Here is a 17,074-nt window from a genome sequence, read left to right as displayed (position 1 = left end):
GGGCAGCGCGGCGGCCGCGGGGGCAGCGACGGCGCCGGGCGGCGGGAGCGGCGGGAGGGCGGCCGCGCCATGTGGCTGCTGGGGCCGCTGTGCCTGCTGCTGAGCAGCGCGGCGGGTGAGTCGGGGCGCGGGGCGCGGGGCGCGGGGGGCCGGGCGGGGCGGGGCGGGGGCGGGGGCGCGCCGCCCCATTGTGTGCGCGTGCGGCCGCCGGCTGCGGAGCGGGGCGCGGGCGGGGCTTTGTGTGCAGCCCGGCTCCCGAGCGCGGCCCCGATTGGGCGTCGCTCCAGCGCGTGTGTGCATGTGCGCGTGTGGGGGGCGGGGGGGACGGAGCTCTCCCCGATCTCCCCCCCCCCCCCCCCCGGCTCTCCCCCCTGCCGCTGCTCCTGCTGCTGCTCCCCCCCAGGTCTCCCTCCTGCTCCTCGTCCTGCTGCTCCCCCCCTCCCCGTCTCCCCCCTGCTACTCCTCCTGCCCCCCCTCCCCCCCCCCGTCTCCCTCCTGCTGCTCCTCCTGCTGCTCCCCCCCCAGGTCTCCCTCCTGCTCCTCCTCCTGCTGTTCCCCCCCTCCCCGTCTCCCCCCTGCTACTCCTCCTGCCCCCCCTCCCCCCCCCCCCGTCTCCCTCCTGCTGCTCCTCCTGCTGCTCCCCCCCCAGGTCTCCCTCCTGCTGCTCCTCCTGCTGCTCCCCCCCCCAGGTCTCCCTCCTGTTGCTCCTCCTCCTGCTGCTCCTCCTCCTGCTGCTTTTCCTGCTGCTCCTCTTGCTCCCCCCCCAGGTCTCCCCCCTGCTGCTCCTCCTGCTCCCCGGCCCCCCCCCCCCCCCCCCGTCTCCCTCCTGCTGCTCCTCCTCCCCCCCACTCCTGCTGCTCCTCCTGCCCCCCCCCCCCGTCTCCCCCCTGCTGCTCCTTCTGCCCGCCCCTGTCGTGTAGCCCCGTGCCTCAGTTTCCCCCCGGACGTCGGGCGCTTCGTCCACTCCTTCCTGGGGGTCGGTGTTTGCCTTGGAGAGTCAAGCAGGGCCAGACCCGGGGTCATGGATCTTTCCCACCCACCCCGGGAGCAGCGCGGTTACCACCGCCCCTCCCGTCCCTGCGGCTGGAGGCCCCCTGAAGCGGGCCTCGCGGTGGCATCGGTGGCATCGCGTGTGGTGCATCCTGAGGTCCTGGGGAGCGGCAGGCATCCTTGCTTCCTGACGGCGTGCTGGCCCCTGGAACTTTTCTGCTGATGTGGGCACGCTCGGATTCCGGCCCAGGAGCCCTTCCTCCTCTGCCCCGGCCCGCCGGCCACAGCTGTCAGCCGCCCTCAGCCCCCTGACGTTTACTTCTGGGCAGCTGATGCCCAGAAAGTGGGGGACAGGGCCCGAGGAACTTCCTGCAGCAGAAGTCCGCTGGCCTGGCACTGGTGCTCCGCACTATCCGGCTTATGCCCGATTTCCCCAAATGCTGTACCTGTTCGCTGTGGTGTCTGCGCTGCTGTGTTTGCTGGGAAGTTGAGGCTCACTTCATTCGGAGCCACCCCCCTTCCCCATGTGCATTTGGAAAGAGAGACTCCCACCTTCCTTGATGTCCCTGATGTCCTGGCCACCCTCAGAGGGCACCCTGCAGCCTTTCCCACCTCTCAGACCCATGACATCATCCCCACTCCTGGGGACCCCACCTTTATGTGGCTCTGCTGTGCTTTCCCGCAACCTTGGGATGGGGGTGGCTGCTGTGGGTTTTGGCCACATCTGGGGGAGAGTGTCCTGTTTGTCCTGGGCCAGCAGGCCGCTCCAGGGAGGGGGCCCGAGGGGGCACTGGCGGCTACAGGTGGGTGGGAGTGACGAGGCGGGGCTGTTAGCAGGGGCAGCTTTCCTGGCATCTCACACACGAAGCCCTGCCTGGGTTTGTGCGCTCCACGTGCAGAACTGCGACATGCCCCGTGATGACTCCCAAGCAGGACCAGTCTGGAAGCTGGCTCTCGTGGGTGTCCTCAGAGTTGCTTGTGGCTCAGTGGAAACTTAACTTTTTGCATTTCCCAGTTGGTACTGGGTTGCTTTGGTGCAGTCTCCATGTCTGTGAAAATAGCTGTAAAGTTAATTTTGCCCCTCTCTGGTCAGTCCTGGTTATTTAATATGTGTGTATGTGTAAAATCGGGCCACGATGAACAGGGTTAGTGGGGACGGAGAGCTTGGGGGTCGCGGAACTGCCTGTATGTCCCTGGTGGGGGTTTTCCATTCTCTGTGATCATTGCACCTTGTGTGGCTTTGGATCACCTTTATAGTTGCTGCTCTAGAAACTTCTAGGCAGGTTGGGGGTTGGGTGGGGCCATGCATTTATCGTGTCACATTAAGCATCATCCTTTTAGCATGAATTCCACCTTGACCCAGAGTGTTATGAGAGACAGGTCGGGTCCTTTTTGTTGATGCCATCGGGTGCCTGTGGCTGCCCAGGCCAGAGAGAAGCCTGTGTGGTTCCATTTGGGGGTTCATAGCAGGACCAGAGACTGTACCCTAGTAGCTCATATCCAGCTTCTCCATCCCCTTCTGGGAAGTTGAAACACCAGAGAGATTATAAAAGTCGGTACTTGGGACTGCTGTCGCCTTCGAGAGCCTGTGGAGAAAGCCGGGGTCAGAGTTGAGCCCTACTCTTTCTTGAGTTCTGGGTCTTTGCAGGGCTGGGAGGCCACTGACATCTCCGGAGCAGCTTGGAGGGCTTTATTATTCGGGAAGCTTCTCAGACACCTCCGTGTGTTTGCTTTTTCTTCCTTTGTTGTATTGTTTGTGTCAGGGAAGTGAAGCATCGATTTTCAGCTGTTGTTATTTTTTAATGTAGTCTGTGAGAAAGACTCGGCCCGTCCAGGGTCCAGTTTGTCTTCGCGCAGCGGACTTGAGCCCTTCTCACCTCCTGCCGGCCTGACCTTTTCCTCTACTCCCTGACATTCTCTCCCGTCAGCGAATACGCTGGATTTTCCCCCATCTGTACTCCCAGGAGTGTGAGTACTGACCTTTTCTCCTGGAAAGATCTAGTTAATGGCGTGAGCGAGTGGGTTTTATTATGATTTGTAACTAGCTGAGTAGCCTCACAGGCCTGGGAGGGGAGGGGAGGGCAGGGGAGGGAGATGGGCACAAATAAACACACCTTGTTGCTTTTCATCTTCAAAGAGATGGGACAAAGGCCCTCTCCTGGCGGGTAAGGTGTTTTTATCTGACAGCCCACTTAGGTCTTTGCCCTTGATAGGATGGGGAGGAACAGCCCTGTGAGTGGGAAAGGGCAGGATGGGCCATGTTGGGCCTTCGAGACACCTTTTCCCAAAGTCCCCAGGGTAACAGACCAGGAAGTAGGCTTGTATCTCACCTTCATGGAACGTTTCTCGGAATATGGGAATTAGAGTTTGTAGTCAAAGCATCTCCTATTATAGGCCTGACCTTTGCAGCCTTGCCCTTTGCATGGGCACAGGGAGCAAAGGGGACCCAGTCTTTACAGCACATGCATGTGTGAGATGCTTGCTGTGCTTAAATGCATGACGGGGTTGAGGTTATTCCAATGATATTTCCAGAAATATGTGGCAGGAAGTCATTTTATGGTTCACGAGAGATCGTTCACACCCAGGATGCCAGAGCGAGGACAGAAGCTCGGATTCTAACTCCGGTGTCGTGTTAGCAGTTATCATGCACCCACCCACCTTCCATGCCTTTCCTCCCACTTGCTTTTGTGACTTTAACTGTCAATGAGATTGTTTCCGTAAACACCCCTCTTCCCGAAATCTGTTACTTTGTGGTCACCGCTGTGAACTTAGCAGTTGGTGTTCATGGGAAATATGTAAAATAAATCGCAATCTTTGAGAAAAGATGGAATTTTTCAAAATAGCACTGGCCTTTTTGCTGTATGCATGATGGGGAGGCATGCTTGGCAAGAAGAATCCACAGGTTGGATTTCTTGCCTCTGAATTGTAGTTACCTGGGGGTTTGTTTTCATTCATTGAGATCTATGTGTATACATTCCCCCTTTTCTTTTTTTAGTTTCTTTTTTATATTTTAAGTAGGCTCCTGGCCCAGTGTGGAGCCCAACTCGGGGCTTAAACTCAAAACCCTGAGATCAAGACCTGAGTTGAGATCGAGTCGGATGCATAACCAACTAGCCACCCAGGCACCCCTTCCCCTTTTCTTATATATTTGTTATATTTTACAGTCAAGAAAATAAAAGATGGTATGTGCCATTGAACGATGGAACTCGTCTTATCTGTGAGATAGCCCCTGGGGACAAATTTTGTTTGTTAGATTCCCCCGGGATCAGTTTTTGGTTGTGGAGTCTTCCTGTTTCTCTTTTTGTCTTTCTCTCTCTCTTTAGAATATTTTGGAAATGCTTGGGCCATCGGAACTGTGCAGCTTTTTTTTTTTTGCCAATACCCCTACTTGACCACCAAGGAAATTTTTAAGATGGTTGTGTGTGTGTGTGTGTGTGTGTGTGTGTAAAAGCCTTTCTTTCTTTGTAATTGTAAAAGAATCTACTCTTCTGGATGCTGAGGAGTGCCCTCAAAAATATTTGCTGGGAGAGCAGCCGGGTACTTGGAAGATGGAGCATTGGCCTGTCACGTCTGCTTGATGTTTAGTGTGGCTTCCTCAAATAAGTGGACTTCTGGGACAGGGTAACTGCTCGGTCAGAGGGATGGCAGAGGTTTATTTCAGGTAGGAGTTTTCAAGTTTCTGGACATGGTGGCGGGGATGGGGTTAGTCTAGTGCAGGTTTTCGGAGCCTCTGTGCTACATTTTGGGCCGCATCGTTCTTTGTTCTGGGGACTGCCCTGCCATTCTAGAATATTCAATGGCATCACTGGTTCTAGATGCCAGTCTTGGCTTCCTCCTCCTTGCCTCCCCCAGTTGTGACAACCAAAAATGTCTCCAGATGGTCCCTAATGCCCTCCGGGGACAGAATCACCCCTGGTTGGGAACCCGCAGTCTAGTGTGAGCAAACCCCCTCACCATACATCTTGAGCGTTGGGATGGCTCCTCCCGGAAACGTCTCCTAGGTGGACTGGGTCAGGATGGGACCCTCCAGGGATCTTTTAGTCACCTGGTCTCCGCTTCCTGTGTCTGCAACAATGCAGATTCGGTGTGAAAGTACAGTTGTCACTAGACATGCTCAGCCCTGACCCTCTTTCTCTCACTTCCCCTTGAACCACACGGAACACTTCTGGGATTTTAGATTGTAGATTCGGTTCTCTTAGGAGAGACCCACTGAAGAAGGTGACAGCTGATGCCCAAAGCCACCTGGGGCCCTGAATACTGAACTGGGGAGCCTCACCCTGCCTGGAAGTCCGCCTTGGGAGAAGTGTGTTGAAATCTCAACCCTGGAAGTCCCCCTTCCCCTGCCCTACAGAGCAGTTACTGTTCCACTCGGCTCCCCTGCCCCTCCCCGTAATTCTTTCTCCCTTCCCATCAAAGGGCTTTCCAACTCTAGTTGGTTCTGCAGGTGGCGGGGAAAATCCTCTGGACCAGCCGCAAGTTGCTTTTGGGGAAATTCTCATCTTGGACTTTGTTCTCCGAAGTCTTTTTAGGGTCGTGCTCTGTGTTGCTGTATAACACTTGGATTCCTTTAAGACACTTGGGCTCCCAGCTGTCATTTCTCTTTGTTCGGTGTCCAGCCTCCCTCGAGTGTTTTCCTTCCTCCTCTCTTCAGACCAGCAGCGTGCATTGTCTGCTGTCTTTTGTGCAGGAAGAAAGGAGGCGCCACGAAGAGGGATGCCGGGCTGGCGGGGGAGAAGCACGCGGTCTTACATCAGGCACCTGCGCCTCCAATCACGTCCTTTTCAGAGAGCTCTGGCTTCCCAGGCACACTAGTGCGTGTTCCCTTTTGCCTTTGGATCAACTAGAAAGTTCTTCTCGAAGCTTCATTGGGCTCTTCATCAGCGCAGGACCGGCTTGGACCCGTCCAGGCTCTGTGCTATGCTCTAGGGGCATGTCCTTTGCCCTTGAAGAACCAGATGCTCTGATGATGGGCATAGAGTTGTTTACCTTCTCTCCTTATCCAGGAAGGCACATTTCTGCAAGCAGCATCTCGAAGGCATTCCCGAATGTGAGGTATATTGATGCATCCCCTACCTTGTCGGATGTCATAAGGCCTTGGTGCACATGGATATCTCATCTTAGAGGATATTTAATGGATGGGTCCTTCTTGAACAGGTTTTAGAGGTACTTCTTTAGCTTTCCAGTTAGAATATTGGGACACACCTGTTGGTGTTCTAAACTCTTGTAGGTCTTGGCTTCTGGGATTTGAAGAAGATGTTTCGTCAGTGGCTTGTGCACAACAACCTTCTTTATTGTTCTGCGAATGCGTCCTATTTCTTTTGTCTTTCGTGGTCTCTAGGTGCATAGTAATGACTGCCCCTCCTTGAAGCTTACTCTCTCTGGCAGGGTGCCGAAGCTGTACATATATTATTTTATTGTAATATTCTCGAATTGAAAATATCACAAAAATAATACACCAGATACCTGCTCTTATAAAAATCCAAACAAAATAGGATTGTTAAAATAAAACATTAAAAGCTTCCCTCACCTTTCATTTACATTTCTCTCCCCTTTCCTAAATTACTATTAACTGGTATGTATCATTTTAGCTCTAATATGGATTAATATACAGACACACAAACACCCCCCCACATGCAGTTTAATGAGCTCATTATTTGTATTTGTAGCTTTTTGAGTCATTTTCACTTTATGTTTTTCATGTAAACACTTACATATATGTATTTTGCCACTTTTGCTTTGAGCTGGTCAGTTGGTTACATTTGCATCCCCCCTACTCTTGTTTGGACAGTTCAGTTTTTCCAGAGCATTTGGCATTTCCTCTTCACTGTACAGCTTCGGCTCTTTGTATCTTTCCTCTTAAGTGGCTTATTATTTTTTTTAAAGATTTATTTATTTTAGTGAGAGAGAATATGAGAGTATGCACTCACCTGTACAAGCAGGGGAGGGGCAGAGGGAGAGAGTATCAAGCAGACCCTGCGCTGAGCATGAAGCCCGATACGGGGCTCCATCCCAAGACCTTGAGATCACGACCTGAGCCGAAACCAAAGCTGGACGTTCATCTGATTGAGCCATCCAGGCACCCCTCTCTCTCAAGTGCTTAAAGTTCTTGGCTCTTGCTTTGCAAAAAATTACAAAATTGGAGTCATTTTTCCCATGACAGATATTTACTTCTGTATCACCAAATTTACGCCATTTCCTTGCCTTTTTGTATACATGATAATTTTTCATTTCCGAGCAGAATTTTAGGGTAATCTTTAAGAGACTTTCTGAATAGCAGGTGGATCCAACCTGTGCAATAACTCTCAATGCCCAGAACTAGATGGAAGTGAGGACACTGAATGGCTGTGACCAAGCTTACCCAGGTCCCGCCAAAACCAGTAAATCATAGCTTCCGTTCACCCTGTCCTGTCACAAGATGCTGTTGGCTCTTGAGTACATCTTCATTTCAGGAATGTTTCAACAGTAAAGATAAATTAGGCTATCCTGATTTCAAATGTGTGATGATACCAAAGGTATGCATCTTCTTGACCATCTCTCAGTTCTTATATAGCTATCCATTCCTTTAAGAGTAGTTTTAAAAACATTTTCAGGTATATACAAATATATATATATATACACACACCATAATTTGTTTATTTTTTTTTTTCCATTTATTTATGATAGTCACACAGAGAGAGAGAGAGAGGCAGAGACACAGGCAGAGGGAGAAGCAGGCTCCATGCACCGGGAGCCTGACGTGGGATTTGATCCCGGGTCTCCAGGATCGCGCCCTGGGCCAAAGGCAGGCGCTAAACCGCTGCGCCACCCAGGGATCCCCCATAATTTGTTAAATGCTTCCTCTGCACATGAATCTTATTTCACTTTCGAGCAATTTATTCAGATAGGTGGTATACTCTGCCATTTTATGGATGAAGAAACTAGAAGGCTGAGTAATTTTCCCAAGGCCACAGCCAATAAGAGGTGGTTTCACAACTGGCACATAGGACCGTATAACTTGAATCTGTGCTCTTAACCACTGGCTTTACTGCTTTGGCATTGAGTAGACACTCAACTCAGGTTCATGTGTGCTAGAAGAAGTAAGTGTACCCCCTAGCTTGTGCTAGACAATTCCATCATTGGGTGGCGATGCCAGTATTGATTCCATGCTTATCATGCTCAATAAAATAATGTTAGAGAGCCATTGGAGTCAGGGGGTGTCCTAAGTTGATTTTATTCAAGTGGCTTGTCTTTGGCAGATTGAAACTGATGTTCTGCTGCTCCTCCCTATGGAGAAGTTGTCATTTTAGGTATTTAAATTGGCCTCCGTGGAGGCTTGTTTTATTAAAAGAAACAATAACAACAAGCAAATTATCTCAACACCAGCAGACTTGCCTTTTAATGTATTAACGGTAGAGATTTTTTTCCCCCTGTTGATGGAAATATTTTGTTGGAATGCCAACCTGAAGCAGTTTCTTTTTGGTCGGTCCTTCCCTCAAATACTCCTGGTTGCCAAATAGAAAGGCCCACTGTTTATAAAGTCCAGAAATAGGTTTTTAAGACAAAAATATAGTGCTGATTATAATGCCTCCTATAAAAAGAAGAACTGACGTTTTTTTCCGTATTTTTCTGACCCAGAGCTTAAGCTTGTAAGGTTCACATGAGGGAGAACTTTTTCCAAACTAGTCATTGGTGTTATTTATTGTGGAAGATGAAATATTAATGTACTGCACCGGGAAGAAAGTAGAAAATAATTTGCCCCATCTCGTTGCCTCAAACCAAGGGGCTCATGTGGGCAGTGGGTAGTGGCTTGTGAGAAAGTCACGCCACAGGTCTGTCCGGTGTTAATAGCTCTAGGCAGCCCAGAGTGAGCCTCAGGATTCCAAACTCTCTCCCATGTCCTCTTCTTCTCATGAGTCATTGTGATACCAGGAGACTGTTAATTGGGTGAATTGGCTGGCGCTCAGATCCAACTGTGATTTTTGACAGACAAATAGCTCAGTGTGAAGACGAGGTTGTGTCTGGCCTGGAGAGAGGCCACGGAGAGGGAGGGCAGCCATTGAGCTTACTCTGGAACAGGCCTTTGGGAACTGGGTGCTGGAGGGACAGAGAATTTATGAATAACTTGATTGAGGAGACTTGCAAACCCAAGGAGCCAGTGTTCCACGTGGGACACTTGTGTGTCTGTTGTCAGAGAGAAATGAAAGCATAAAGGGTGTTTAATTTTATTGCACTAAAAATCTCTGCTCGTTATTATAAGGCCCAGTGAGGTGAGCTTCGGGGATATCAGAAGGGCGTCGTCTTTGATGGCAGCCCTGGAGCTTTTCCTTGAGCCTCAGCCTTTGAATCAGAGCTGTGTTCTCCGGGAGCCATTAAACTAATTGGATGTGGCTAAAAAATGAGTCTTCGTCAACACTTGTAGCTCCGTGGTCAGTTTGAAAAAAAGCCTCTCAGTTGGTTTGGAAAGTTCTAAATATAACTTGTTATTTGTCATAAAAATAAAATGGGGGAGTGGGGGGGATGATGGAAGGTGACTGGCAACATAGGGCGTTTCGTCAGAAAAAAATCCCAACACTGCTAAGAAGTGTCGATGCTCAGAGAAACCAGAACAGAACTGAATGAAGGGTTTCAAAAACAGATTTTGTAAAAACATCAGCCTAAGCTTGACTAAGAAGTATCCGAGTAGGCACGTGAGCCCGGCTGGCGGGGTCTGGGAAAGCAGGCCTGGAAAGAGGTGGTGCTAGCTACGGTGGAAGAGATGAGGGTGAAGACACGGCCTGTGTCAGGAATATTCTGTATCAGTGACAGGTAGAACCAGCCCTGTAAGCATTAGAGAGAAACCGTACACCCCGGTGAGACCTAGGAAGGACAGCAGTGATGCAGCAAGGTAGAGATTCCACATGTCCCCAGAGTCCTTTATGGCGGCCAACTAGATGGTAAGGACAATAGAAGAAAAGCTAACAGATGTTGAGAAATATGATAGGGATGCTCCGTGTTTGAATTATCAGCATACCAGAGGAGTCGGAGATGCTCAGACATTGAGATATATATGTATGTATGTATGTATTCAGGGAAAGGAATGCGGTCCAGTGTCAAGGGGAGAGTATCAGGATCCTTTCTTTGAAAGTACTCCTAAAACGTGACTCAGCCACAATCCCCAACAGAAAAAAAAAAAAAAAAGAACTCCTTTCTTGTCTGATTAAAATTCCATGAGGTGGGAAGGTCAGATAGATTCCTTGATGGCTGCCTTGTTGGCTCTTGGTCCAGCCCCTGAGTCAGCATTCAGCATAATGTCAGTCACACAATGGGATATCCCATAAGTTTCCAGGAAAGGATGGAGATGACACTAAGGACATAAGATTGTGATTTTGAAGAAGAGAAGCAGGTGAAGGAAGAATGAAGTTTTCCTGGTCAGGCTAGTTGTGCCCTTTGGTGGCATATCATTTCTCCTTCAGATTTTGGAATAGTCTCACTCATTTTCAAAGACCTACAGAGATCTTTACTAGAGAGACCCATGACTTAACAAAGACAAAGAGCAAGAGGTCTTAGGGAAGCAGTGATCACCATTTTAAAACCACGGGGGACATTAGACATATGTTGTGAGGCTAGCGAGTGGCATATAAAAGGGTTTCGGACAGGTTACTAAAAACTGGTGTGCATTTTAATTCCATTTGAAGGGAGTTTGCATCGTTTGCGTAATGAAAAAAGTTACCGAGAGGAAAAGGTGAAAAGAGTTGTGTTTTTATAAAATATCACTGTTAAAAATGTTAACTTGTAAGAAACTTACAGTTATCTTCTGGTCTAATTTCAAAGGAAATAAAAATTTTCTGATGAAACCACATAAATGATCCCAGAAAGGAAGTGCACTAATAACTATAATCTTAGAGAAAAATGGAGAGTGATATAAATACATCAGTTATAAGAGTAAATGTAAAACAAATTGTCACCAACTCTTACTGAAAAAAAAAAATCACCCATCTATTTATTGTAGGAGCTGTAGTAAAAACCAAGAAATATAAATAGAGTGAAAAGTTAGGGACATAAAATCCATTATACAAGGGCTACTTTTATGGTATCAGATAAGTAATTTCATAGCATTAAGCATTAAGATAGATAAACAGGGTTACTGCAAATAGCTAAAGGTCCATTAAACAATGAATATCTGATAATCCCATATAAAAAGACATGAAGAATTAGGAACATAATTAAAGGGTGCTTTAATTCGTAATTGTGGAAGGTTCTTCAAGTATAAAATTAGCTAGTGCTTGCCAAGTTTTGGAAGGTTAAAATACTTAAAGAATACGTAATTTTAATGTTTCAAAGAAGACGTCCATGTGAATAGGGAGATGCAGATGGAGAGTGTGCTGGTGTCTGCAGCGGGGAGTGGTGGGTCGGCCTGACACGTTCCTCTGGACACTCCCAGCAGCGCTGCCTCCACACACCTGCTCCCTGGGCTCGTGGAAGTGTTTGCTAACGGAAGCTTTGGGAATAAAAAGTCCTGCCTGCTAATGAGATGAGAACGTTGATTAAGCTTCCAGTTGCGCTGAGCGAGTCTGACACCGGTGGCTGCCCAGGGACAGTGTCTGTGCAGGAGCGTTTCCAGGGGCAGTTTAGGGCCCGCCATATGGATGGCAAAGAAGGCTTTGAGAAAGTTACTGAGAAGGAAAGTCTGTTTTTGCTTTTATTGATTGGTAAGCATTGATAGTTTTTAAATTATGAGCAGATGTTTTCCTGGTTGGGTGTAGTGTATTTTCTCTTTTAAGATTAAAGTATAAGGATTATCATCGTCTAGAGCTTTGGTACTCAAAGTACAGTCTTCAGGCCAGCAGTGTCAGCATCACACCCGAACCAGAATCTATACTTTAGCAGGATCCTCAGATCAGGGGTGCCTGGGTGACTCAGTTGGTTAAGTGTCTGGCTCTTGATTTTGGCTCTGGTCATGGTCTCCGGGTTGTGAGATCAAGGCCTGCGGTCGGGCTTCAAGCTGGGCGTGGAGCCTGCTTAAAATTCTCTCTTTCTCTCCCTCTCTCTGCGCCCCCCCCCCTCCCCCCGGAAAAAAAGAAAAGAAAAACAAGATCTTCAGGTGATTTATGCACATATTGAAGTTTGGGGATTGCTGATATGGTGGCTGGGATTATAGGGTTTCAAGGGATTCAGCCTGGGTTCACATCCTGCTCACTGCCTTGTCCTTGGCCAAGTTTCTAAAACTTTTACTGAACCACCGTGTCTTCATCTGTATATAGGAATAAAAATGCTCCCTGCCATGTGGAAATAGTTTAAATGAGCAACGGCACATAAAGCATTTAGCTTTCATAATTGCCCACTAAATGTTAGTTGTTTATTTTAATCATTATTCAGGTTTATTATAAAAATTCGGAGAGGAATTTAGAAAAACACAAGTTAATGGTGCTACAAACTAAAGACTGTCAACACATTGGCTTATTTTCTTTTATTGTACATATATTTTTAAAGATTTTATTTATTTATTCATGAGGGACACACAGAAGCAGAGACACAGGCAGAGGGAGAGGCAGGCTTCCTGCAGGGAGCCCTATGTGGGACTCGATCCCAGGTCTCCAGGATCATTTCCTGAGCTGAAGGCAGATGCTTAACTGCTGAGCCATCTCTCAGAAAGTTCTTTTGGATAACACTGCTGTAGAAGAATAATTTTTTTTTAATTTAAAGATTTTATTTATTTATTCATGAAAGACACACAGAGAGAGAAAGAGAGAGGCAGAGACTCAGGCAGAGGGAGAAGCAGGCCCCATGCAGGGAGCCCGACGCGGGACTTGATCCTGGGTCTGCAGGATCACGCCCTGGGTCGAAGGCAGGCGCTCAACCGCTGAGCCATCCAGGGATTCCTAGAAGAATAATTCTTACATGGAAAGAAAATGCCTATGAAACAGAATGATTCAAATTTTAAGAGGGGGATGGGGAGGGAGTTGTAGACTGTCCCTTGGTCCCATGGCATTTCCTGATTTTCTAAATTCTGGCAAATCTGGCCCTCATGGTCCTCACTCACCAAAAGCTTGAGGGTCTGGTGCCAGCGGGTTGTTGAATTCCTGGCCCCCTGTAGGTTCTCTCAGGACCTAACCTGGGCATTGATGTTGCTATTGCTTTTTGTTCCAAAGGCTGCTGCCTGGCATTGGACCTTCTTGTCTACACAACACTTCATCATTTCCAACGAATTCACTCCTCTTCCATTTCACAGCAGTGATTTCCAAGTGTTGTGAGGAGAGGAAACCCCCGTGCCCCCTTCCCCATCAGATTGGTAGGGTTGTGGGACACCTGGGTGGGGTTGAGCGGCTGGCTTTGGTGCTCAGTTGTCATCCCGGGGGTCCTGGGTTCGAGTGCCGCATCGGGCTCCCTGCATGGAGCCTGCTTCTCCCCCTGCCTGTGTCTCTGCCTCTCTCTGTGTCTCTCATGAATAAATAAATGAAATCTTAAAAAAAAAAGGAAAGATTGGTAGGGAAGAGTTACCTATGGGGGAAAAAAGGTTGAATCCATTCTCCATTAAACGGTAAACGGTAACAACCCCCAGATTCCTCTTGATTCCTTTGGAAGTGCGTGCTCTGCTTTGGTCTGGCTTGTGGGTCCCAGCGGGCCCGCCGGGGAGGGGACACTCCAGCTTGCCGGCGGGGTCAGCTGAAACTAATAGCCCTTGCTCTTTCTTGGAGATGGTATTGGTGCCCAGGCAGCCCCGGTCTCCTGTTGGTTTTAGAAAGGATCCTGGCCAGCCTGATGGAAGAGGGATGGCGCCTCGTGGCTCGGTCCTTACGTGGCCTGTGTGGCCCTGCTTACTGTCTGGCCCTCCTGTTGATTGACCCCGTGTCTGTGTTTGTACAGTTTCCTCTTGACCCTGCAGGACCCTGCCGGTGACTCTCCTTGTCTAGAAAGCGGTCCTCCCATATTCGACTCCCGACCACAGAATTAAGTTGACTTTTTAAAGATTTGCTGTATGGGGCAGCCCCGGTGGCTCAGCGGTTTAGCGCCGCCTGCAGCCCGGGGTGTGATCCTGGAGACCCGGGATCGAGTCCCACGTCGGGCTCCCTGCATGGAGCCTGCTTCTCCCTCTGCCTGTGTCTCTGCCTCTCTCTCTCTCTCTCTGTCTCTCTCATAAATAAATAAATAAAATCTTAAAAAAAAAAAAAAGATTTGCTGTATGGATATACCGCAGGACGATTACCCAAAGTAATCGTACCCTAAGTGAGTACCCTAAGTGAGTCTACTTAGCATCTACCGCTCCACGGAGTTACACATTTTCTTTTCTTGTGATGAGAGGTTTTAAGATCCTTTCAAGCAGGTGTACAGTGTTGTTAGCTGGTAGTGCTGCACGTTCCATCCCCAGGGCTTACTGCTGTCACCACTGCAGGTTTGTACCTTTGCACCAGGGTCCCCCATTTCTCCACTCCTGCCTCTGGCAACCAGCAATCTGTTCTCTGTTTCCTTTTTTTTTCCCTTTCCTTTCCTTTCCTTTTCTTTTCTTTTCTTTTCTTTCTTTTCTTTTCTTTTCTTTTCTTTTCTTTTCTTTCTTTCTTTTCTTTTCTTTTCTTTTCTTTCTTTTCTTTCTTTTCTTTTCTTTTTTCTTTTCTCTTTTCTTTTCTTTCTTTTCTTTTCTCTTTTCTCTTTCTTTTCTTTCTTCTCTTTTTTTAAGATTTTATTTCTTTATTCATGAGAGACACTGAGAGGCAGAGACACACAGGCAGAGGGAGAGGCAGGCTCCATGCAGGGAGCCCGATGTAGGACTCGATCCCAGGACCCGGGGTCACGCCCTGAGCCGAAGGCAGACGCTCAGCGGCTGAGCCACCCAGGCGCCGCTGTTTTCTATTTCTGTGAGTTTGGGTTTCTTTCTTTCTTTTTTTTAGATTCCTGTATAAGTGAGATCCTACACCATTCATTTGTCTTTTTCTGTCTGACTTATTACACTTAGCATAATCCCCTCACAGTCCATCTGTGATGGTCACAAACGTCAGGATTTCCTTCTTTGTTAAAGGCTGGGTAATATTTCATAATCTCACTTCCGCAACCGCTTCCCCTGCCTTGCATTTGCCTCTGCCTTGTGTCTTATTGGACTCGCCGCATGGTACTCCAATTTATTCATGCTTGTTCCCTATACCTGAGTGGTTCTTCATCCTAGATGACTATGAGTAACTTGGGTGTTTTAAAATACGTGCTTTTTAAATTGTTTAAATTCTGGAATCTTTCAAACATCATAAAACCTGAGAATGATGTAACAGATACCAATGTACCTATCAGACAGATTTATTGGATTTTTAATGTTTGTTATTTTAATACAGATTTTTTTTAAAGAGAAAAACAGATACAGATGGGATCACAGCCTCTCTCATCTTATGACTTTGTCTTTTGTCCAGAGGACACTGCTGTCCTCAAGTTGAAGTATATCCTTTCTGTTCAAGTTTTAATCTCTTAACATATTTGTGTGTGTCTGTGTGTCTATCTCCAGTGGGTAACATTTTAAAGTATAGGTGAATGCTATCATCCTGTGTATATTGTTCAACTTGCCTTTTTATTTATTCTTCCCACATTGGGGTCCATCCATGTTGCCACATATAGTGGTTTTTTTTTTTTTTTTTTTTTTAGTAAACTACACCTGATTTGGGGCTTGAACCTATGACAGGGATCCAGATCAAGAGTCTGCAGGCTCTACCGACTGGGCTAGCTAGGCATTCCAGTCTAGATGTAGGTTTTTAACTGCTCTGAGGTATTCCATTTATACTTTGTTTATTCATCTCTTAAGACCGTTAGGTCGTTACCACGACTAACCACAGTGCAGTGGAAATCCCGTGCACAAGAGCAGGACTTTACAATATTCTCGAGGTTGGATTGCTGGATGAGGGGTTTGCACGTTTGCAGCCTCACCGGATACTGACAACTCACCCTCTGAAATGGTCCTACCCCTGTATACTCCCGTTGGTGGTTTAGGAGAGCACCTGTTTCCCCATGTTTCTTCTAGTATTTAGAATTTAGGGCTCTTATTTTCCCAGGGCACAAAGTCATAACTCAGCTGTGGTTTTAATGTCCTTTCCCCTGATGACTAGCCTGGGGAATGTGGTCGGCTGTGACCTGGACCAGGCCTCAGCCTGCCCCTCCAGACTCCATCCCCGTTTGGATGTAGATGGAGAAGCCTGGGGGCCTTCCGCAATGGTAGTTCTGCTGTTGGTGTGGCAGGAATTTCCAGGTCTGGAACTCCAGGTTTTAGGGCTGAGCTGATAAGGTCTTGTCCTGCTGGAGAATAGAATGCTTCCTTTTTACACAGATTCTGGGTGTCTGGGTGTTTCTCCGGCACAGGCTCGAGAAGACCGTCCTGGGCTTGAGTCTGCTGGCTACTGAGCCGCTGAACCGTGCCCCTCCGTGAGCAAACCAGCAGAGCCGTGGGGAGCCACTTTCTGGACCCCACCTCTGATGGAGGTTGGGAGGTGTGATGACCCGCAAGGCAGGCTCTTGGATCAAACGGTCTGGGTGCCCATACTGGCCGTTGACCTTAGGCTGGTTGCAGAGCCTCTCTGTGCCTCAGTGGGTTCCTAACCCCTGAGGAGGATCATGCCAGCCTCAGCATTCTTGGGAGACTGGACAAGGCCATGCATGCGAGGTACCTCTCAGTCCAGTGTCTACTACTTCATCCACACTCACCACATGCTTACTAATAATCCATGCTTTGAGACTGGGTTTGACGGCTGGGGCTGTCGGACATGTGGAATCCCCGGGGCCTGCCTTTGTGCTGGCCCTGAAGTCGGTGCTCAGCAAACGTTTGTTAAATGAATATATGCGTTTCTGCCTACCTATGTGCTTCGCCTTGTACGTATGGCAGGTTATGTTAAGGCTCTTGAGTTTTATTCTGAGAGCCCCGAGAATGTTTTCAACCAGGGAGTATTGTGATCCTGTTTGTGGTCTTTTTTTTCTGTTGTTGTTTTTAAAGATTTTATTTATTTATTCATGAGAGACACAGAGAGAGAGGCAGAGACACAGGCAGAGGGAGAAGCAGGCTCCCTGCAGGGAGCCTGACGTGGGACTCGATCCCAGGACCCTGGGATCACGACCTGAGCCAAAGGCAGATGCTCCACCACAGAGTCACCCCCCAGGCGTCCCC

General features: G+C 48.3%; 1 protein-coding gene across 2 annotated transcripts in view; it reads left to right on the top strand.

Moving 5' to 3' along the window:
• Positions 1 to 6: 6 nt before the first annotated feature.
• LDLRAD3 (low density lipoprotein receptor class A domain containing 3) overlaps positions 7 to 17,074 on the top strand; it is a 232,808-nt gene continuing 215,740 nt past the window's right edge. The window contains exons 1-2 of one of the 2 annotated variants that reach the window (XM_049096369.1): positions 13 to 115; positions 2,799 to 2,958. Coding sequence is in view for 1 of the 2 variants with exons in the window: in XM_025452484.3 (XP_025308269.1) it covers positions 70 to 115 (46 nt within the window). In the remaining variant the exon portion in view is untranslated. Of the gene's footprint in view, positions 116 to 2,798; positions 2,959 to 17,074 lie in introns of both variants that reach the window. The other variant, XM_025452484.3, reaches the window with a different exon arrangement.

Source organism: Canis lupus, chromosome 18, assembly GCF_003254725.2.
Source record: "Canis lupus dingo isolate Sandy chromosome 18, ASM325472v2, whole genome shotgun sequence".
Lineage (NCBI taxonomy): Eukaryota > Metazoa > Chordata > Mammalia > Carnivora > Canidae > Canis > Canis lupus.
Note: the sequence above shows the minus strand (reverse complement) of the source record. Positions and strands in the feature narration are given on the sequence as shown.